The sequence below is a fragment of the Coffea arabica genome, chromosome 9e (assembly GCF_036785885.1).
Source record: "Coffea arabica cultivar ET-39 chromosome 9e, Coffea Arabica ET-39 HiFi, whole genome shotgun sequence".
Taxonomy (NCBI): domain Eukaryota; kingdom Viridiplantae; phylum Streptophyta; class Magnoliopsida; order Gentianales; family Rubiaceae; genus Coffea; species Coffea arabica.
Window position 1 is genome coordinate 38,454,210 of NC_092327.1, and position 20,901 is coordinate 38,475,110.

At 37.1% G+C, this 20,901-nt stretch overlaps 4 protein-coding genes across 7 annotated transcripts; 2 read left to right on the forward strand and 2 right to left on the reverse strand.

Annotated features, from left to right (window-relative positions):
- Positions 1–1,627: 1,627 nt before the first annotated feature.
- LOC113710159 (protein disulfide isomerase-like 1-3) lies at positions 1,628–6,397 on the forward strand. Its single transcript, XM_027233002.2, has 12 exons — positions 1,628–2,335; positions 2,890–3,019; positions 3,464–3,629; positions 3,706–3,824; positions 3,908–3,988; positions 4,590–4,676; positions 4,761–4,835; positions 4,975–5,043; positions 5,127–5,207; positions 5,315–5,449; positions 5,808–5,864; positions 5,978–6,397. Exons 1-12 carry the CDS (start codon positions 1,764–1,766, stop codon positions 6,143–6,145), a joined length of 1,740 nt encoding a protein of 579 aa, XP_027088803.1. The 5' UTR covers positions 1,628–1,763; the 3' UTR covers positions 6,146–6,397.
- Positions 6,398–6,548: 151 nt separating this feature from the next.
- On the reverse strand, positions 6,549–11,325 carry LOC113710158 (uncharacterized). Of its 2 annotated transcripts, XM_027232999.2 has the most exons (5): positions 10,922–11,325; positions 8,200–10,819; positions 8,042–8,108; positions 7,429–7,688; positions 6,549–7,204 (listed from the first exon to the last, which is right to left on the reverse strand). In XM_027232999.2, exon 2 carries the CDS (start codon positions 10,493–10,495, stop codon positions 8,327–8,329), a length of 2,169 nt encoding a protein of 722 aa, XP_027088800.1. In that variant the 5' UTR covers positions 10,496–10,819; positions 10,922–11,325; the 3' UTR covers positions 6,549–7,204; positions 7,429–7,688; positions 8,042–8,108; positions 8,200–8,326. The 2 variants fall into 2 exon arrangements, with proteins under 2 accessions (XP_027088800.1, XP_027088802.1); XM_027233001.2 differs by having other exon boundaries at positions 6,549–7,200; positions 8,200–11,325.
- Positions 11,326–12,219: 894 nt separating this feature from the next.
- Positions 12,220–15,220, reverse strand: LOC113709526 (mediator of RNA polymerase II transcription subunit 7a-like). Its single transcript, XM_027232310.2, has 5 exons — positions 14,898–15,220; positions 14,640–14,709; positions 13,555–13,721; positions 13,371–13,444; positions 12,220–12,638 (listed from the first exon to the last, which is right to left on the reverse strand). Exons 1-5 carry the CDS (start codon positions 15,030–15,032, stop codon positions 12,578–12,580), a joined length of 507 nt encoding a protein of 168 aa, XP_027088111.1. The 5' UTR covers positions 15,033–15,220; the 3' UTR covers positions 12,220–12,577.
- Positions 15,221–16,097: 877 nt separating this feature from the next.
- On the forward strand, positions 16,098–20,160 carry LOC113710449 (uncharacterized). Of its 3 annotated transcripts, none has more exons than XM_072066269.1 (3): positions 16,098–17,059; positions 17,615–18,546; positions 19,271–20,160. In XM_072066269.1, exons 2-3 carry the CDS (start codon positions 17,623–17,625, stop codon positions 19,733–19,735), a joined length of 1,389 nt encoding a protein of 462 aa, XP_071922370.1. In that variant the 5' UTR covers positions 16,098–17,059; positions 17,615–17,622; the 3' UTR covers positions 19,736–20,160. The 3 variants fall into 3 exon arrangements, with proteins under 3 accessions (XP_071922370.1, XP_027089262.2, XP_027089264.2); XM_027233461.2 differs by having other exon boundaries at positions 16,099–16,659; XM_027233463.2 differs by having other exon boundaries at positions 16,099–16,425.
- The last annotated feature ends 741 nt before the right edge of the window (positions 20,161–20,901 follow it).

Here is a 20,901-nt window from a genome sequence, read left to right on the forward strand (position 1 = left end):
ATTCTTCATTTGTACAGGTTGATTTACTTGGGAATCAAGTGGACAAACTTCTATGCCTACTGGAGAACATATACCTGATACTACGCCAAAATTCAACAGTTCTGTCTCCATATTTTGGGGTGAGCAGAGTTATGTTTTACATAAATGCCGGGCTTTGCAAGATACTGAAACACTACATAAGGCTTACTTCACTCCTGCACTGCTTTCTTTTGCCTCTTTTTCGTCTCCATCAAGTTTTACTTAGCGTCTGTCGTCTAAATGACTGCACCATGCAGGTTTTGGACATGTTAAAACTGATCAAGAAAGAGTTAGCTGAAGGAGCTGCCTGATTGTCAACTGCAGTTTCATAGCTGGTGATTTTTGAAACTTACTCTGGAGCCTGTGCCCTGTTGCAAAGCGTGCAGCCCTTGCTAAAGCTGAGACATAACAGTTGATCTCTTTTTCTTTCTTTCCCTCAGAATTCTGGGGAAAGTATGGGTCTAATTGATGTCCGGACCCAAAGTTGTACCCAAAAACTATTCCGTGAATTCTTTGAAGATGAGGGTTCCAATGAATCTAATATGTCAGCTGTGATTCTGATAACCTGATTCTTGCCATGAATTCAACAATCTTTTTTGCCCTTCTCTCCACCATGGAATTCTTCAACTATTTAATCTTGTCATTATGTCAAAATGCAGACGATGGGATGGTTCCTTTCAACCAATGTGGATTAAATATTTTTATTGATTTTGAAAGAAATTGTTGCACATCAAAAATTCATGGACTAAACTTCTAGGAGATGTGTTAAAGAAATATTTTCAAAAAATCCAAAAATAAAATCACAAAAGGATAACAGTTTTTGTCATGATTTTGTGAAAAATATGTCCACATTTGATTTTTTACTATGCCTGATTATTAGTTTTTATTTGATAAGCAGGAAGTCTTTAACTCAGTTTGCAGTTTTTCACAAAAGAAATTTTTCTTATCTTCTTTATGAACACATTTGTCAATAACTTTTTTTTTATTTTATATACATTGAATAATATTACGAGTGCTTTGATAAAGATTAATATTACTTTGATAAGTAGGAAGTCTTTAATTTTTGTAGTTTTTCACAAAAGAAATCATTTTATCTTTTTTTTTACGATAATTTTTTATCTTTTTTATGAACACAATTTTTAATAACTTTTTTTTACTAACCTTACTAGCGCTTAAGTGAGTTTTTTGGCAAGCGAGTTTAGCAAGTGAGTTTTTTGAATGTTTGTTTAAAATTTTACCGTAACTTACTGTAGAAGTTATAAAAAAAATTTTTGAAACATATAAATTTTTAAATATTTTAAAATATATAATTAAAAAAATTTAAAAGTTTTTTTGGCCAAAAATTTGCTTCCCAAACAAGGCCTACATCTACTAAAATTCCAATCCTGCTAGAGTAAAAAGTCAACCCAACAATACAACAACAATGGCAAAACGCCAGTGACTCATCTTGCCTACTTGTCATGTCCCCATTCCTCTTCTGCTGGTCCCCAACCAGTTATCTTTAGCCACGTCACTCCAACGGCCCCACGTCCCACAAAATCCGCCAGCTCCACCGTTTAATCTCTTGCTGTAATAATTATAATAAATACACACACTGACACACTACCTCTGTCTCCGTTTACTTTGCACAAATGAGAAATCTCTTGTAGAGTTGTAGTACTACAATATAATTCACTGCTCCCACCCTCACAGTCACAGTCTCTCAGTCTCCGTCCCCATCAAAATTTTCAAAATTCTCCCCAACAATGGCTGTCAAATCAGCTCTGGTTTTCTCAATTCTCCTTCTTCTCTTCGTTAGCGTTCTAACAACGTCGTTTGCTTCAGAAACGGTGGAGAAAGGAAAAGGCTCTGAAGTAGAAGAAGATGAGGATCTCAGTTTTCTGGAAGAAGACGACGCCGCTTCGTCGTCCCATCACGATCCCTATGCTCAGTACCACAACTACGAGAACTACGACGATCTCGAAGACAACGATTCAGGTGCTGCCGAGGACGGCGGTTACGACGCGTACACGCCGCCTGCGGTTGACGAGGCGGACGTCGTGGTGTTAAAGGAGTCCAATTTCAGTGATTTTATAGCGAAGAATAAGTACGTCATGGTGGAGTTTTACGCGCCTTGGTGCGGTCATTGCCAGGCTCTGGCGCCGGAGTACGCAGCCGCGGCAACGGAGCTGAAGAAGGAGGAGGAGAAGGTGGTGCTGGCTAAGGTGGATGCTACGGAGGAGAGCGATTTAGGGCAGAAGTATGATATTCAGGGCTTTCCTACAGTTTACTTCTTCGTCGACGGCATTCACACACTTTACCCCGGTCAACGTACCAAGTAAGCGTCTTTCTTTGTTGAATTTCTGGAGTTTCTTAGTTAGCATTTATTCTTTGATATCCTGATGGTGAAATTATTGGAAAAGTGTCCTGTTATTAGGTTAGCAATTCTGTCGATTAAAGTGTAGCTGATAATTTGATCAATGGAAGTAGTTGGAGACTTTTGAGTTCTTGAATTATCATTTGGTTTGATGATTACCTATAGTAACAAGCATGCAGATTTAGTCAATGTAATAGCAGTCCTCATCAACCCGGCTAATGCTCTGATGGGTCCTGCTTGGGGAAGTACCTGGCTTATAGCTTCGATACTCTCCTAACGTTGATTCGGTTTTGCCTGGTCCATTCCTGGTCCCTGATGATTCTAATTGTACATGAAAATCATTGGTTTTTATCAATAATGTAGTGAAGACTAGAAAATGCAGTGTGGTGGTGTTCTTTAATTCGTTGGAATGTCTTGGTCAAGAGTGCAGAAGAACGCAAATCATTTGTAATCCCATTGTTCTTTTTGTTTATGTGAATATCCAGATGGTCTCTTACCTGAAATTTGTGATCCAGAGAAGCTATTGTGACTTGGGTGAAGAAGAAGATTGGCCCTGGTTTAAACAACATTACAACAGTCGAGGAAGCAGAACAAATCTTGGCTACTGAGTCAAAGTTGGTTTTGGGATTTTTGGATGCCTTTGTGGTAATTTCACTAGTTAGCCTTGCAAATCCTCAGTTTTTGTTTTCTAGTTTGCTTTTTTATTCACCAATTTTATTGCGTGAGTTTGCTTTTTGGAATTTGACAAGCTTTTAGTAATTTTGAGAACTTTCTTTTTCCTTTTTACGGAATATGCTACCTATCTCAATCCCTTTCTTTATGTTGGAATTTTCAAGTTGACATTTAGAATTTGAAATTTGAAGGGTTAATTTGGAAAGTCACATATTACCCATAATTAGCAAGTGAGCTTCCAACTTTACTTGTTAGTTTCAGGTTATTCATAAGCTTCTATGCTCTGATTCCTCATTTTAATTTGCAATTTTGCTTGATTTCTTAAGGTTTTGAATTTTTTAAAATTAAGGATATCAATGGCTAATTCTGGTCAATTATTCGTTATCTTATTGACAATGCCTTTGATGTAATTTTCAGGGTGCAGCCAGTGAAGAATTAGCTGCAGCTTCAAAACTTGAAGAGGATGTCAATTTCTACCAGACTACCAGCTCTGACGTAGCAAAACTTTTCCAAATTGATCCCCAAGTCAAGCGCCCAGCTTTGGTGATCATCAAGAAAGAGGATGAAAAAATAAATCACTTCAGTCAGTTTCTAGACTTTTCTTTTTTTGAAAATTAAGAGTGAGTGTGTAATTCCTTTCACTGAGTTTCTTGCTACAGGTGGTCAGTTTACTAAATCAGCAATAAGTGAATTTGTTTACAAGAATAAGTTTCCCCTGGTCACAAACTTTACTCGGGATAGTGCCCCACTGATATTTGAGAATCCAATCAAGAATCAGGTGATACATTTGCTCGTGCTAGTTTTCCATATTTGGATTTTTACTACTACGCTTTTGCTCACTTGATGTATTTTTGTTTCTAGTTGTTACTTTTTGCAACTGCAAATGATTCAGAGAAGTTCCTACCCACATTCCAAGAGGCTGCAAAAGCTTTTAAAGGAAAGGTAATTTGCTTAATAAATTTTGATGATATACCATAAGCATCTGGTGACACATAGTTTGTGAAAGTTTGGAAGTGCACTTGCCTCAGATAAAACTGTTCAATCGATGACATTGGATGTATCATTTCATCATATTTCTTTTTGTCTTAACAGCGTTGGGGCATCCCCTTCTGGTTAATTATTTAGTAAAAATGGTTTCAGATCTCAAGGCCCTTTAAAAACTGAAACTAAAATTGTAACAGCAGAGAATATATTGATCGTGTTAAATTCATTTTCATGCAAATTTTAACATCTTATGTTTGTTAGTCATTTTTTATCATGGTTTTTATGAGTAGCATTTGGGTATATTTGCAACATTTCTGATAGAGGAAAGCATCAAAATTACCATTTGGTGTGATAAACATTGAAAACTTCACACTTCAAAAAGATTTTGCTACTTGCGGCTCTACCCATTCTTGGATCTAAGCAATTTCTTTCATGTCACAAGTTCTAGGCTCGTTCTTTTCCCCATTTACATCTGATTGTATTATCACCTCATGCTTATTGATTTCCTGTTGAAAACTTGTCTTGGCAATTTTAAATGGAATGAGTACTTGCTCTGCAGCTTCTATGTGTTTACGTAGAAATGGACAACGAGGATGTTGGGAAGCCTGTTTCGGACTATTTTGGTGTGCAAGGAGATGCACCAAGAGTAAGCCTCCCTCCAGTATATTTTGGTTCCTGTCATTTCCTGACAGAATTAGTTGATCATTTTTAAAGTGAGACTTGAATACAGGTTCTCGCATACACAGGAAATGAGGATGCCAGGAAATTTTTATTGGAAGGTGATTTGACTCTAAGCAACATTAAGGTTTGTTAACTCGTTCATGAAATTCTTAAGATGAATATATTGGTTTGGCAATAAATTGTTCGATACATTAAATCCTTAATTTCAACAGATAAGCATTTGCATTCCATAGTTTATTCTTTTATGCTGTATGAGCATGCAGTTATTCGGGGAGAAGTTCTTGGAAGACGATCTTAAGCCTTTCTACAAATCAGATCCAGTTCCAGAAAAAGTAAGTTTTTTCACTCAGATTGCCATAAACTTGTATATTATTTAGAATATCTAGTTTAATCTCTCATTTTACTATTGATGCAGAATGATGGGGATGTCAAAATTGTGGTTGGCAAGAACTTTGATGAAATTGTTCTCGACGAGTCCAAAGATGTTCTTTTAGAGGTATCAATTTCCCTCTATTGTCATTTTTTTTGAGCGAAAAAAAAAAAAAAAAAAACTGTTGACCTGTTCCAAAGGTCTCTTGTGATGACTTCTATATTCAAAACTAGATATACGCTCCCTGGTGTGGGCATTGCCAAACACTCGAGCCTATCTATAACAAGCTTGGCAAACATTTGAGGGGCATTGACTCGCTTGTTATTGCCAAGATGGATGGGACTACAAATGAGCACCACAGGGCGAAGGTATCATCTTAACAAACGTCTATCCTGTCTCTATGTGGATCACTGGGATTATTTCTTTCAAACTAACTTAAAGCTTTCCAGTAACAAAAAGACTTGGCGGAACAATCCCTCAAAATTTATGAATACGTGATAATACTATGGATATTGACTGAGGTGTAGAATCATTTCATTTTTGTTCTCATTGTAGACTTTTCAAACTAATGTGTGGCTCTATGAATTCTTTTGGTTTGCTCGATTCTCTGTTCAAGCGTGACCAAACTTTCAGCTCAACAACCTCTTGTGCATTTCAGTAACCGTATGTGAAACAGTTTATAGCAGTAGGCTTTGGAGATGGGATTTGATTATTCGTTACTTGCAGGCTGATGGGTTCCCTACTCTTCTTTTCTTCCCGGCTGGCAATAAGAGCTTCGATCCAGTTAGTGCTTAGTTTAGGCTTTTGTTATGCTAATTTTAAAGTGTATTCTTTCGTTGTTTTTCTTTCAACCATACAGGCTAATAATGCTTGTATTCTACTCATGTTTTATACAGATTACAGTTGATACAGATCGTACTGTGGTGGGTTTCTACAAGTTCCTAAAGAAGCACGCAACCAATCCTTTCAAGCTTCAGAAGCCAGCCTTATCTACCCAACCTAAGGGTTCTGATGCCACCACAAGTGACGACAGTAGCAGTAAAGATCTCAAAGATGAACTTTAAGGTTTCGTACATGAGTTTGGTTTGCTGAAGAGGATACAATATCATGGCAATGTAGAGCAGAAGATTAGAGAAAGAAGATGGAAAAGGCACATGTAAGTCCTTTTATTAATGAAGACTAAAATTTTGTACCTTTTCCTAATTTTAAAAATTGTCTACAAATGTTTATTCTGTACCATAACAGACGTGATAATGTTTCCAAAGATTATACGATCTCATCTGGCTTAGGATGAGGCGAAAATCGTATCCCCGTCACAGCAGTCCCTGATTCACTTACAGGATTTTAAACCGCTCAACTGCAATGCCATCAATATTCTTGAAAGAACTAAATAAATGGTTTTAGTTGTTAACGTCCCAATGAACTGAATAACCAATTTGAAAAATCTTAATCCTATAGATGTCGAAAAAACAAGAAAATCGCTGGATTCTTTTGGATTACTTTTCCTGGACGGATGAAAGTGAAGGCATCCAAAAGTTGTGGAAAGACAAATACGTGCAGGAAAGTGTCAAGTAGTTCTCCAACCCAAGAACCTTTTTCTGGTCCATCTTTTGGGGAACGCCCAATCTGAATGACGGGTTACATTTCGCTCTCTGTGATTCTCAGATTGTTCCTCCTTTTTTTTTTTTCTCCCCGATGGGATATTCGGCAAACTTTTGAAGATTGTACAGACGCATTGCTGCTCGTACAAGATTATAGCACTAAAGAGGTTTTAAAAGTTGAGGTGCAATTTCGCTAATGCTTTCCAGATAATTCTTCCTAACATGGCGTCCAAAGGTAAATCTTGAAATTGTGTACTTTTATTTTCCCACCGGGGAGGGGAGGGTCATGAGCTGCAAACCTCACACTTTACTCTAGGTAAGGCTTGGTACTAATGGCCAGTTCTCTTTGCTCCTTGTGAGGTCTATCTGAAAAGATTTCTCGATAGATGATTCGAAGATATCTCACCCGCTGTAAAATGTTACGCGGCTTCGAAACTGGCAAACAGAAGAGCATGCTTGGCTTTGTGCTCCATCGCAGGTTCATGTGTTTACCTCCATTGCATTGCAGGCTCACGTGTCTACCTGAAAATTAAACCGGAGAGAACCTTACACCATATAACACACAAGTGCTACGAACCAACACAATGTGCATGGTGCATAAAAAGGAGAAAAATCTAACAACTATTAGTAAAACGATAAATATGAAAAACCTTAGACCCGATTGATGGTTTCAGACTCTCAACAAATGCAATATAAAAAAGGAATCAGTTGAGCTAAAACCACCACTAAATGCTCCAAGTACTCACACAGTGAAATTCATCGCTCTATTCCTGAAGGAAGGGGAGTACTGAACTTCAAACTCCCTAGACCACCATACAGGCTCATCTGACTCTACCGCTTGGCCATGATCCTTGCCCACTCAATAGTATATCTGGACAAATATCTGAAGAATATACAAGGACATATCTCCCGGGCTTCAGAGTTTCAGAAAGCTTCCTAGCCACTGCATACGCAATCCCGTTTGGCTTTATTCCCTCTTGCTGTTTCACACAGGCTGCTAATTTACCTTAAGAGCAAACCAGACAGAATCATAAACAATCTTACTCAGAGAAGATACCAGAGGAAATAACTTATAAAACTCACGAACAGATAACAAAACCTAATAACCTAACAAATTATTGCCAATTTCAACCACTCCAACATTTAATCTTTCGATCTTTTTTTTTTATTTTTTTAATGAGATATTCAGCAGTCTTTCAAGCATGTATTTGTACTAATGTTATCAGTCCAAATATCACATTATAACTTTGAATAACTTGTATTCAAGGATTATTCTTATTACTAGATGAGCAAAGTATTAAAAGTTCAAAACCATGAGACATGTCTGAACAGATTTCTCAAAAGATAACTTGAACATACTCAACAGCTATTAATTTTCTCAAAAGCTTTGAGCTCTGTCGTTGCTTCACAGGGTTGGACTGTTTACCTGAAGAAGAAAACCAGACAGAACCATAGTCCATGTTAGCTGAAGTATTATTAACCAGACAAACTATGCAATGCGTGGAAAAGAGACAAACCTAACAACCACAGGGGAGGTGGTGAAGAAAACCAAATCATTGGTGCATCCAAAATTTCCATGTTCTGCAGGCCTGCGAAGGTGCCAGATTGCCGTGTTGTTGTATCCCATAATCGTTTTCCAATAATCTATTTCAGTGATATCCTTTGCAGCATAAAACCTGCAGCTTCTACTGGATTCTCTACCATCTTCTTTTCATATCCCAAGATAAGTGCCTGATGAGTGCCTTCATCTGGACTGATACCCTGCTTGAACATCCATTCTACTAAGTTGCAGGCGTCATCAAGGTTGCCAACACTGCAAAAACCATGTATGAGTGTGTTATACAACACAAGATCTGGAACCAGCCCAATGTCGATCATTTTAGTAAAGAGAGCATTTGCTTCTGCCATCCTACGTGTCCTGCAGTACCCATTAAGGAGAGCACTGCACATTACAACATCAGGCTCCAAATTGTGCTCACTCATGTAATGCCACACAAAAAAAGCTTCTTCAAAGTTCCCTTTCTTCACATAACCGCTAGCAATGTTAGTAAAAGTTACAATATCAGGAGTAAATCCTCTTCTAGTGAGCTCATACAGTAAATCATGAGCCTCATTTACAAACCCTCTCACAGTAAGACTGTAAATGATTGTGTTATAGGTGATGTTATCAGGATAGACACCAGCAGACTTCATTATATCCAAAAGGCCAAAAACCTTGTGTAAGAGGCCCTCCTTTCCATAGCCATCCATTAGTGTGTTGTATGCAACAAGGTCAGGTGGCAAACCCTCTGTCATCATCTTCTGAAATAAGTTTTCCGCTACATGTACTTCTCCAGACCTACAGTAGTATTCAATAAGTGTTGTGTATGTGGCAACAGATGGTTCAACTCCACTCTTCACCATCTTTGCCAAAAAACTAAGGGCCATTTTCAGATCCTTCATCTTGCAGTACCCTGATATAATGGTGGTGTAAATAAAACAGTCAGGAACCAATCCCATCTCTGATATCTCGTAAAAAGTGCTAGAAGCAGCAGTCATGTTACTATCGTGACAGTACTTTGAAATAAAGCTGTTGTAGACATAAATATTAGGCGGCAGTCTAAATATCTTCAAGATATTGAAAGCTTTCTCCACTTCCCCCACCTTGCAGAGGCCATCAATGACTGAACTAACTGAAATGGAATCAAGAGATATACCAATCAAACTCAATTTAAACAACAAAGAGATTGCTTCTCTCACCAGTGACATTTTAGAAAGGGAATCAATCAATGTTGAGTATGCAACAATATCAGGACTAAATCCATGTTGCTTCACTGTTACCAATAGTTGCCAACCTCTTTCAACATTGCCTTTCACACAGTATTTATGAATAAACAAAGTGATTACAGACACATTTAAGCCTAACCCTTGACTCTGCATCTCTTCCAGGAAATTCCATGCCAATTCAAATTGGTCCATATATAACAATGCCCCAAGAAGTGAATTACAAACACCCGGTGAAGGAAAGAGTTTGATGTGTTTCATTTGACAAGCTAACTTGAGAGCCACATTTACCATATTTGCTCTGATATAACAGTCAATGAGCATGCTATATACAGTTTCTAGGACCGTTCTAATTGTATAGGTCTCGAGAAGGACTTGTAAAAGCAAGTTCGGCCACCAATCTTCCCCAGCATTCTTCCTTACAAGATAAAGTATTAAATCTACAGCTCTGTAATTCATGTTCCCAGCAACCAAGATATGTATCATCACGCATGTAGATCTAATTCCATGCTGTAAGTGCAGGTAATACTCACACCATTGAAAGAAAGCTAGAGCTAGAGCAGCATCTCCACTGCCCTCAAACAGGTCATTCAGAATACACACTATGTTATATTCAGCCAAAGGTAACCTTTGGCAACTGTCTGGAGATCCTAAAACCCATCCTCGATTCCTAAGTATGACTTTCATTCTTCCAAGTCCATAAACATCCATATCAGTATTTTGAGGATTTTCACAAACCAAGGAACTATCTTCTTGAATGCCAAGATGGTAAATGTCATCATCATCTCTGATCCCTTCAAAAGAAGAAGCAGACTTACTATTTTGTTCTATGCTGTCACTCTGCATGCATTTAGTACTTGTTGTAAGTTCCCGAGCTTCTATATCGACCAGGCTTTCCTCAGGTATGATTATTTCATCCTCAGAAGAAGAAAAATGTGTAGCGGACAAAGCTAAGTTCCAAGATGACAAAAGTCTGAATCTTTTCTCTAGACCTGATACCAACTTGATAGCAGCAGTGCCAAAGTTGACTATGGACACTGATGCTCTCATGAGCAGTCATTAAAACACCAACTTTCAGATAAAGTGTAAAACTTATCTATCATTTCAGGCTTGAAAACAATTTTACTGAAAAAGGGCAAATCCCAGGATGCTCCCCACAAATATTACTGAAAACAAGAGGATTTAAATCAAGTAGTTCTTGAAACATCCTGTCCCATTTCGGATATGAAATCAACAAACATACATGAACTACACACGCACCCCGGACGACAAATACCCGCTCCGATAATTCTTAATCGATTTTGGGATTGAAATGTCCTTAAGAAGCGAATTTATTGCAGCAATTCTTGGTCGGTAGAAATCAGAAGAGTCCAGCTTCAATGGAAGAAGAATAGAAATTTATCCCGAAACGAAAAAATAATTCCTTCCAACTTTGACAACTTTGACAGTTATAAGTTATTCTATAGAGTGCAATACCTGAGCTAAAATTAGCCGGATTATCAAGAGTATTGCTTAAGCACCAAAGCCCAAAAGCTGTTTCAGTAGCAGCAGGAGCAACGGCGACATTGGTGGATGTAGTTAAACTTGATACTGTAGTTTGAAAGAAAGAGTATGGTGGTGGTACCTATAGAATTAACCTGATAGGGAGAGGGGAGAGAGAGAAAAAACTACGTCTCAGCCAAGGACCGATTAATATAGTGTTGCTGCTGCAGAGGGTTGATCTAAGAAATCTTCAGAGAATCACTGGAGCCAGGAACAGTAGAGTTTTTTCTGGGTTTGGGAGGACTGGGGAGGAGGAGGAGGCTGGAAGGAGGGAAACGAAGGGATGCGGGAGGCGCTGGTGGAGTCTTGAATGGAAAGCAAGTGCGTAGATTTAGAATAGACTCCCTAGGAATTTCTCACTATTATATCTGTGCCCCCTACAGTTTTTCTATGTCCCAAATTTTCATCTTATTTCCTTCTTCAACGTTTTTTTTTTAAATTTTGTTTATATTTTAAATTTATTACCTCCTTTCTCTAGAGTAGTCTTTTTTTTCTTTTGTCGAAACCGTAGTTTTATATATCATCGTAAAAACTTTACAGTATCTGGACAAAGATCCAAGCAAAAGGGACAACAGTCCCACATCATCTAATCCAGATGTTAAGAGTATAAGTGCTCAGCTTAATACTATTGAATTTCCCTGTGTTAGCAAAAGAGAAAGAGCACAGATGAAATAAATTACAAATGGACTGAATATTCTCAATTAGGACTGAATATCCTCAATTAGTCTAGAGTAGTCTAAACTATGCAAACATGATGTTTAACTAATATTAGTATGCGACTTACACAAAATTTTAATGCGAAAGCTATAGAAAACATATTATTATGAAAATAAATTAGCATGAATAAATATATGAGTTTCTGTTTTTTTTTTGGGTAAGAAAGAGGAATTAATTAATTAATAAGTAGCGATTACAAAACAAGGCAAACTGAGTTCTCTGCAATCATCCTCTAGGAGTTTCGAAATACAATTAGGGGCCAAAGAAAAATCTGCCATTTTTGCCAAAAAATCTGCGTTCTATACCCAAATACAGAACCACACACGCACTCATCAAATGTAGAACAGCAGAAGACCAGAAGTCTGCAACACTAGCCTCCAAGGTAAACTAACAATAATAATAATACCCCCAAAAAAAATTTTCCTTGCTCGTCCAAGGTAAACTAAAGTAGCATTGATCACCAACACTCAACAGATCTTTTAACCTTATCGAAGAGTAAAACAGCCTCATTGACATTTCGTGAAAATTATCCTTATCATTCAGCAATGGTCAGAAAAGATACATCTGTTTCCAAATTGAGTGTCAATTGCTTCTTGCTAAATAAATCTCCTAAAACTCACACATTGGATGTAACTAGAAACTATTAAAAAGTATGTCTGGGTGAAAATCCCGTGATCTCAAGCCTTCAAGTGTGGCCCTTGAAATTTTCTTCCTCCAAATTCCCAACAGATGAGATATTACATCCCTACTCAAATAACTACATGTTTAAACATCAACATACTTCGAACTCTACTGGACATATGCTGATTCTCAAAGACTTGACGAACAACTTGGCAGCACTAGTTTTATAATGAAGATTTCCACCCAAGGTTATTACTGTCCATCTAAGGTGCCAAGAGCCTCCTTTAGAAGTCTCTGTGCTTCTTCCCTCCTCCTGAACAAGCAAAAGAAAATAAAATCAGGCAAGCACAGCACGTTCCACAGGAAGCAATCTTATCTTACACACGAACCACAAGACACCATCTGCAGCTTATGTAGATATCCTTGAACTACAAATTGGTTAGTGCACATATCGCTAAGTGAGTAGAATAACTGTACGGTACTTAAATTACAAAAGAGACCAAAAGATGTTTTAACTCATCTAACATAGTAATGCCTCCATGAGTTATCGGAAATGGGCAATGCATGAACAGAATGTGCATCATCTCAACTTAATGTACTATCAGCTAGTTTAAGCATTGTAATAAAGCTACGATGTTGCAAACTAAAAAAGGGGTACAAGTTTCCCTTTATCGCAATAGAAATCTAAACAAATCAGTGTCTGAATGTTATTTGCTGCAAAAAAAAAAGGGCTGTAAAATGAAATGACAGCTATAACATCACATAACACTTTGACTGATATTGAAAGCACAACCAAGAGGACACGAATAAAATAAATTACTGACATCTTTTTTTTTTTTTGGTTATTCTGAAAGAATTATAGGGGAAAAGAAAAGCATTCTCAAGTTCAGTAGACAACAGGGTCCCAGATGATCCCAGACACCACAGTTGATTCTCAAGTTCAGTAAAAGAAAAGCATTCTCAAGCATTTGAGCAAAAACAAGCCAAAAGACTTCATTCATTAGAAATCTTGTAAAATATTCATACTTAAAGAGACTATGCGTACCTCTTGATGTCCTCAACAGCTTGCTTACGCCGCTGTATCTGAAGTTCCAGAATATGGATCAGTGTTGCTCTGGCCTGAGAAGCAGGAAGGACCCAGCTTGCAATTAAAATCAGGAATTGGTAGACAACTGTCAAAAAAGGAACCCGAAGAAAAGGGATGAAGTATCACTAAAACATAATTTCACCTGATGGGGTCGCAGTGAATTGAGAAGGTGATGCAGGTTCTTGAATATGAGAGAGATATCTTCAACTCTCCTAGCATATTGTGATGGCCGCTCTATGAGAATATCAGCAAGCTCCAATATGTGCAGTTGGAGTTCTCTGTTAAGCGCCCTCAGTTCCTTTTTGAAGTCTGCCAGAAATCACCATCGGCTTAGATACTGAAACAACAAAAAATTGGCTGCTAAAGAATTAAAACACATCGTCCCAGACTAGGATTGTTTCCAACACATTGTACCAGACAGAACATTATTCATGCCCCCCCCCCCATAAATTGGCACCTTATGCCAGACTAGGATTGTTTCCAACACATTGTACCAGACAGAACATTATTCATGCCCCTCCCCCCCCCCCCCCAACAAAAAAAATTGTGTTTTGTAGTGCATAAATTGGCACCTTATGGTGCATCAACATGCTAATGAAAATGGAAATATGACTCCTAGATACAAATTCACCAATTAAGATCAATATCAAAGACCTTTAATCTACCAAGGAACACATTTGAATTCTTTTTCCTCCAGCTCAGTCAGTAAAGACACCCAATAAGATTCCCCTTGTTACTAAACTGGAGTCAAAACTCTCAGATCACTATGTAAAGGGACATTTGCAAAGCAATTTTCAATTTTAAGTACCTTGAAGAAGCTAAGCCACGAAATAACCTCTAATGAACCTTTTTTTAAAAATAAAAAAGGGGCACTCCGAACAGCACATTTTTCCTATTTCGATTAGAGCATTCTGATTTCAGGCACGCCAATTATTCAAAGATCCAAAGGCATCAAAAAAATATACACTATGAACAACTAAACCCAAATATGAAAAGAACAACATAAACATAAACTAAACCCAAATAAGAAATAGACATGCCATAAGAAAAAAGACAAAAAAGATTAAAAATCTGATATCTGTACAAAGTAAACATGATTAAAGCATACTTTTCAAATCATGCCATGTTAAAGTGGCAAGCAAAAGAGAAACCATATAATGAACAATGACATCCAACCTCTCTACTATTTAAAAAAAAAATGCAGATAATAAAGGAAGCAGGTCGTACCAACATTCGGCCCTTTTGGGTACAATTGACGAACACCTTGTTCCTCCAGACTAGGAAGCACGTCATCAGTCTGCAAAAATAGGGAAGGAGAACTTGAAACGTGCATTTTGCAGCTAATTTTATCCACAGAAGCACAGAATATACAACATTCAAACAAAAAATGCAGCAGGAAGGAGGAAGGAAAAGTTAGAAAGCTAGAGAGGATAGAAATTTCTGTAATTATTCAAGGAAAAGAAAAACGAAAAATAAATTGCTCACAGTATAGGTGGCTCCAAACAGTTGGTAATTGCCTTCAATAGGGGGAGGAGGCTCCGGAGCAGATTTTGAATCCTCCGAATACTTCTTGTACAGCCTGTAGAACGGCGGCGGGGGTGGATACGTCGCCGTCGCCATTTTTTCCGATTCACGACTCTTTCTAGTTTCTTCCCTCCTCTACGTTTACTTTAACTTCTTCCTTTTTTTATTTTCTTGAAGTAGTAAATTAACTAAAAACTTTTGTACTCCTATTACAATAAAAAGAAAAGAAAAATCACTGACTCCAGAGTGGCAAGCGGCAACAGGACAAACCGCCATCCCAAATCCAAACTGTTGGGGGCAAAAGAGTGTTGTTTTAGGCTAACCTAATACAATATTTTTATATTTTAATATATTCAGATCGTTTGATAATAAAAAAAATTAAATATTTAAATTAATTAAATAGTTTCTAGATAAAATTTATTTTCAAAATTAAGTGATAAATCATTCACTTATTAACGGATGTGATATGTAATCAAATATATTAAATTTAATACTTAACAATTCAATAATTTAATGGATTTAGAATTCAAATTTCAGATTTTAAACTTCAGTTTTCAGATTTTAATTTTATTAAACTTACTAATCTTAACAAAATTCTTTTGATCCTCCAATTTTACAAAGGAGCATTAAAATTAATCCTACTGTTAAAGAATGTAGTCTTAATGCTAAAAATTAGCAAGCCATGTCATAAATTTTAACACCATATAGCTAAATCAAAGTCAATTATTTTTAGGTAGATAAAAGGATTGCTTAAAATTTTCTAATTCAAGTAAATCAAAGGATTGCTTAAAATTTTCTAATTCAATTATTTTTAGGTAGATAAAAGGATTGCTTAAAATTTTCTAATTCAAGTAAAATATGAATCTTCTTGTTACTACTATGACATACAAATAATACAATTTTGTGAACTTATAAAATATTTTTGGAGAATATTCCTTAATACAATTTTTAATTATATTCTTATCTCAAATATATCACATTTCGAAAAGGATTATACTCCCATTTTAAAAAAAAATAATAATCTCAAAAAACACAATCCAGACCAACTCTTAATTTCTTTTATATGTATTTTTTTTTTTAGAATTTGATTAATCGACTCAAAAATAGCCTTATTCACTCCATCTCTTCCTAAGGAAAAGGCAATAATTTGAGCCAATACATCGATTTCTTTTTCTTTTTTTTTTTCTCTCCATAAAATTCTTTGATCTTCAAAATGTAATTCTTGAGTACGTGAGAGCTAACTAAATATTTGCCATTACTCAAGGGCCTAGCACAAAAATATCGCAAACCAAAAGTAAATGCGGTTTGGGCGGCCAAATTTTGCAGTTTTTTGGCAAGTCAGAGGAGAGGAAGGGAGAGACGTCCAAAAGCAAACAGCAAATGATGACCATAAATATAAACAACGTACTAACAAGATGGGCCTTTTCCCCTCAAATCAGGGAATAGCTTAGAGAATTTTGCTAATGCCACTGCTCAATCAAGCTTGCAGGTGTATTCGTATGCTTTCCAATGATGATTTAGATATTATCATTTCCATGTGCACTCATTACCCATCAAATGTTCTTGTGTTTTTTCGACGTTGACATGACGAATTATGTTCATTCCACATTTTTTCATGGGATCTTGTGGAATCCCATTACTTGATTTTGAGAATGCAAAGAACCCATTTTGTAGTATTTCTTCTTTGATCTGAATCTGTGGCAAACGGGCTAAGAAATTGAAGGTAATTTGAGTATCTCATTCTGTTCCAGCATATTCTTCTGACAATTGTCTTCTGGAGTCTTACGCGTTTTGATGTTGCGGATAAAGCATTTTATATTCTTGTACTTACATGTTTCTTTCTAAGTATTGCTACAACACGGTTCTTTGCAAATGATAAGTTATTTTATCATGATTTATACGTTTATTTGCGACTTATAAAGTTTGTCATTTTGGGATGACCAATTTGAATCTTTTTTCTTGAATAATAGCTCTATTGGTTGTTATTCTTACTGTAAGGCGTTTAAATTAGAAATTCTGGTGTCTAGCTTTGATTACCTCTGGACTACGCGTTACCTGGAAAGATTCCCACTTAATGTGATAATTGCATACTCTTTGTGCATCAAAATTGTTAGTTTCATCAGGTGAGCTTCATAATGATGTGTTGTAAGTATGATTAAAATTAGTCTGCACTCTGAAGGATGTGGTTTTTTTAGCTGAAATCTAGATTAGGAAGATCATAGAAGTTTGAATTTTTTTTTTCTTTTACCCTTATTTGCTCGTGTATTATTACTTAATTTGAGCTCTTTTCTATGTGCGGATTTGTCTCTCCCACCCTTAGTTATATGGAGATACAGAGAGTTTCAGAATCTATATTTTATTTTGTTATGTAGTCCTTGCATTGGAATTAAGTATCAATAGATCAAGTTATAGCTTCAGAGAATCTTTTATCTTAGGCATGACATAGGTCACAGATATTGAGTAATTATTTTGCTTTTAGCTACTAAGATCCTTTTAGCATTTGGGTCTTATCCATGTTAACATCATTATTCATTATGTTTTACAAGGATGGTATTTGTTCACAGTTTTTCCATTCATGTCGTGAAAATCTTGATGAGTTTCATTTGAATATGATATATGACATACCGTATTATTCAAGTCTTGTTAATTTTTAATGCCTTTGGATGTTTTGCATGCAGTTTGAACCATGGATCCACCTGCAAGTGATGATGAAGTCAAACCAGAAAACCTTGAAGAGGCAAAAGAGGGGGGTCCTTTGTTTCACTGTGATCTTCTTGATACCGAAATAGTTCACAAGATAGCACAAGCATTGCTTCCTGGATTAGCCTCCGCCTGTGTTGACAACACAACGGGAGGTCTCTTTAGGACCCCCGCATCAGTGGCTGTTGATATTAGAAGGGACATGGTGGACTATCTGTTTCAAAGAAGTGAAAATTTTGTGGCAGAATCTGTGGTCCTGCAAGGTGGTCCAGATGCTGAAGTGTCTGACCACCCTTACGATATTATCTCAGAATTTATTGATGATTTTGTAAGTTCAAAAAGGAACTTTTTTAGCCGGGTGTCTGGATGGTTGCTCAGTGAGAGGAGAGAAGATAGGATAGATGATTTTGTGCAAGAAATGGAACTGAATGGGTTTTGGCTGATGGGGAGGAGGGAGGCAGTTGCGCAAACGTTGGTTAAGAATGTTGATGTCAAAAACACGTTCCACTGTGATATGAAATTTAAGTCTCCAGAAGAGCTTGCTGAGCATTTTTGCAATTGCCGTTTCAGGGATATGGACTGCATGAATGAGGGGTGTAATTCCAGATTCAGTGCAGGTCAAGCAGATTACCATGACTCAGTTTGTCCTTTCAAAATACTTCCATGTGAGCAGAAGTGCTCAGCAAACATCATGAGGCGAGACATGGACCGGCACTGTATAACTGTCTGCCCAATGAAACTTGCAAAGTGTCCATTCTACACAGTAGGTTGTCAGTTCACTGTTCCTCAGTCTACAATTGATCAACATCGTTCCGATTACCTCAATTCTCATTTGTTCTACATTCTCCAACCTGTTTATAAAGAAGCATCAGTAGAGGATCTAAACAGAAGGGTGGACCAACTGGAGACGGTGAGTTTGAGGCTTATTTGATAATTAAGTGGGTTAATTTTGCTATTCTTGGTTTGTTGTTTAAACTCATTCCATGGAAATACTATTTGACAGATGCTTAACTAAACTTTGGCAGACCAAAATTCTTTTGCAGAAATACTGCATGTAATGAGCTTTTCAACCAGTCTTAAATGGTTAGAAGATATCTATTTTTATGTCTGTTAATACTAAGCCTGTGGCTGAAGATTAGTTGACGTGGAAATATCTGGAAGGAAACTAGCCAGAAAACTATGTCTGCATTGGTTTCTCTGCCAATGATCTCTCCAATGTTCATTGTGGTTTTTAAGCTCTTTGCCTCTTCCAAGACACCCATTTCAAGTGCAAGGCAGTGCCTGGATCCTTTAGGAACGAGGTCTAAAATGTTGATGACACTAGAATGCTCTTTGTCCAGCTACTTTCGCTGGTGCATGGGTTTGTTAGTGATAGGAGAAACTGAAGTCAATAGGTAAGTGCTAACAAAGTTAGCAAGTTCACATGATAGTGCATTCAGAAGATAAGCAATGACAGACTTTTGGTGCAGTGACAAGCCACTATAATTTAATTCTTTCTATCTTTTTTTTTTCATTTTGGGTGAGTCAATTCGGTCCCTTGTTGCCCTAAATTGAAATGAAATTGGCTGGTTTACATTCTAATTAGACAGTCATATCTGAGCTTGGAATGATCCCTGATTTATTTTGCATACCAGATATCATCTAGTAGGCGACTGGCAGCAGCTCGTGATCCAAGATCTTTAACATATCTAATCAGGGATCTTGAAGCAAAGCTGGGGCCTCTGCAAATTTCTTCAAAGGCCAAGGATTGTGAAGAAGGTGAAGAATTAAATGGCAAAAAGGAGGAATCCCCAAAAAAAGAGGAGTACATCAATCCACCAAAGGGAAAGGATGAGGGCTTAGAGTCACCCACTAAACATATTCAATGCATGGATCCATCACCCGAAAAAAGTGCAGCATCATCCCCCAAACACCAAGAGATTGGAAATGTGCTTGATGAAAAAGAAGAGCTGACTGGATCTTCCACACTAGAGGACAAGTCCCTAGAACCACCCATCCAAAGAGAGATCCTCAAGGAACAACCTGCTGGGAAAGAAGAAGAACAAGAAGCAACTATGCCTAAAGTAGTGCATGTGGAGTCACCGACCAAGGGCAATTGATGTATCTAATCAACTTGCCAAGTAAGAATAGTGTACAGAATCACCCAAAGAAGATCACGTAGCAATTATCTTTTGTGACAGAATGTGCAACTGGAGCTAGATGTCAGTCAGCTAAGGAGAAAAGGGACGCTGGATCTTAAGTTTGAAAATCCGCAGACTGAAACAAGTCGACAACTAATATCGGACCTAGCAATTTTTGTGTATTAATCATGAGAAATTACCTTAAAGAAATTTCAATCGTTAACGTAGATAACATGTTGGTTTGTCTCAATTTCTTCGTTCTTTGTATGCTGCTCTTTTGCGGCCTTTTACACATCCCTCTTTTTCTCTTTTTTGTTCCCAAGTCACTTCTTCTGTGCCTGGTGAAATGTTTTTGTCTTGAACAATGTTTACTTCATATGATTAATAGAGTCAAGTTCTTGCTACCTCATGTTTTCTCGGTGTTCCTGTGGATATTTGTCAGGGACTGCAGTCCCTTGAGAATCAATTTAAGCTCCTTTTTCTTTATATTTTCTGTCTTGATGAAGCAAATGATAGAATGTGGACTGAATTAAAAGATGATGCCATCACTTTGGAGAGCCTAGAAAGGTTTCAATCTTTCAATGTACATGATGTAATTGGCTAAAGAAGCAACGCAGTGAATTTCTGGAGAGGAATCTTTTGTTTGTCAACTTCTTTATGGGACAACCCCTCCTACCCACTACCCGTGTTTTGGTTTCAATGTGGGAATAATAATAATAAGAGACAGGGATACGATTTTGCGCCTTTTCCTGACTATTTGGCTGCTAGTTTTCTTTTTAGATCAATATGTCTTAGTTTGAGGGTTGGTTGACAATGTCAAATCTTTTGCCTCACTGGAGATGATCCTTAAGTATCTCAGCTATAAAATGTAGAGCAGCAGATTGGATCATGGATAATGCTTGATTAGAACGAGAAAGGGGGGGGGGGGGGGGTTGCAGTTATAGCCAAGCAAGAGATGTTTGGCGGAAGAGTTTCAAGAAATCAGTCATCTCAATTTCTTTGAAATAATTGGAAGAAAAAAGTCATGTAAAACAAGCCAATTGGAACTTCCAGACAATCATTACAATCCAAAGCTTGCAGTAAAGTTCTGCAGAAATTACAACTACTAGTTAAGGATTAACCCTGGAAGAGAATGATCAAGATTG

What these genes read in the sequence shown, in the direction of transcription:
- LOC113710159 (XM_027233002.2), top strand. Translation starts at nt 1,764, where the DNA reads ATGGCTGTCAAATCAGCTCTGGTTTTCTCAATTCTCCTTCTTCTCTTC. An exon ending in TGAAAAAATAAATCACTTCA is followed by an intron (nt 3,630 to 3,705) that starts GTCAGTTTCTAG and finishes TTCTTGCTACAG; the next exon opens with GTGGTCAGTTTACTAAATCA. An exon ending in CAGATCCAGTTCCAGAAAAA is followed by an intron (nt 5,044 to 5,126) that starts GTAAGTTTTTTC and finishes CTATTGATGCAG; the next exon opens with AATGATGGGGATGTCAAAAT.
- LOC113710158 (XM_027232999.2), bottom strand. Translation starts at nt 10,495, where the DNA reads ATGAGAGCATCAGTGTCCATAGTCAACTTTGGCACTGCTGCTATCAAG.
- LOC113709526 (XM_027232310.2), bottom strand. Translation starts at nt 15,032, where the DNA reads ATGGCGACGGCGACGTATCCACCCCCGCCGCCGTTCTACAGGCTGTAC. An exon ending in ATTCACTGCGACCCCATCAG is followed by an intron (nt 13,445 to 13,554) that starts GTGAAATTATGT and finishes CCTGCTTCTCAG; the next exon opens with GCCAGAGCAACACTGATCCA. An exon ending in GCTGTTGAGGACATCAAGAG is followed by an intron (nt 12,639 to 13,370) that starts GTACGCATAGTC and finishes TTGCTTGTTCAG; the next exon opens with GAGGAGGGAAGAAGCACAGA.
- LOC113710449 (XM_072066269.1), top strand. Translation starts at nt 17,623, where the DNA reads ATGGATCCACCTGCAAGTGATGATGAAGTCAAACCAGAAAACCTTGAA. An exon ending in GGGTGGACCAACTGGAGACG is followed by an intron (nt 18,547 to 19,270) that starts GTGAGTTTGAGG and finishes TTTGCATACCAG; the next exon opens with ATATCATCTAGTAGGCGACT.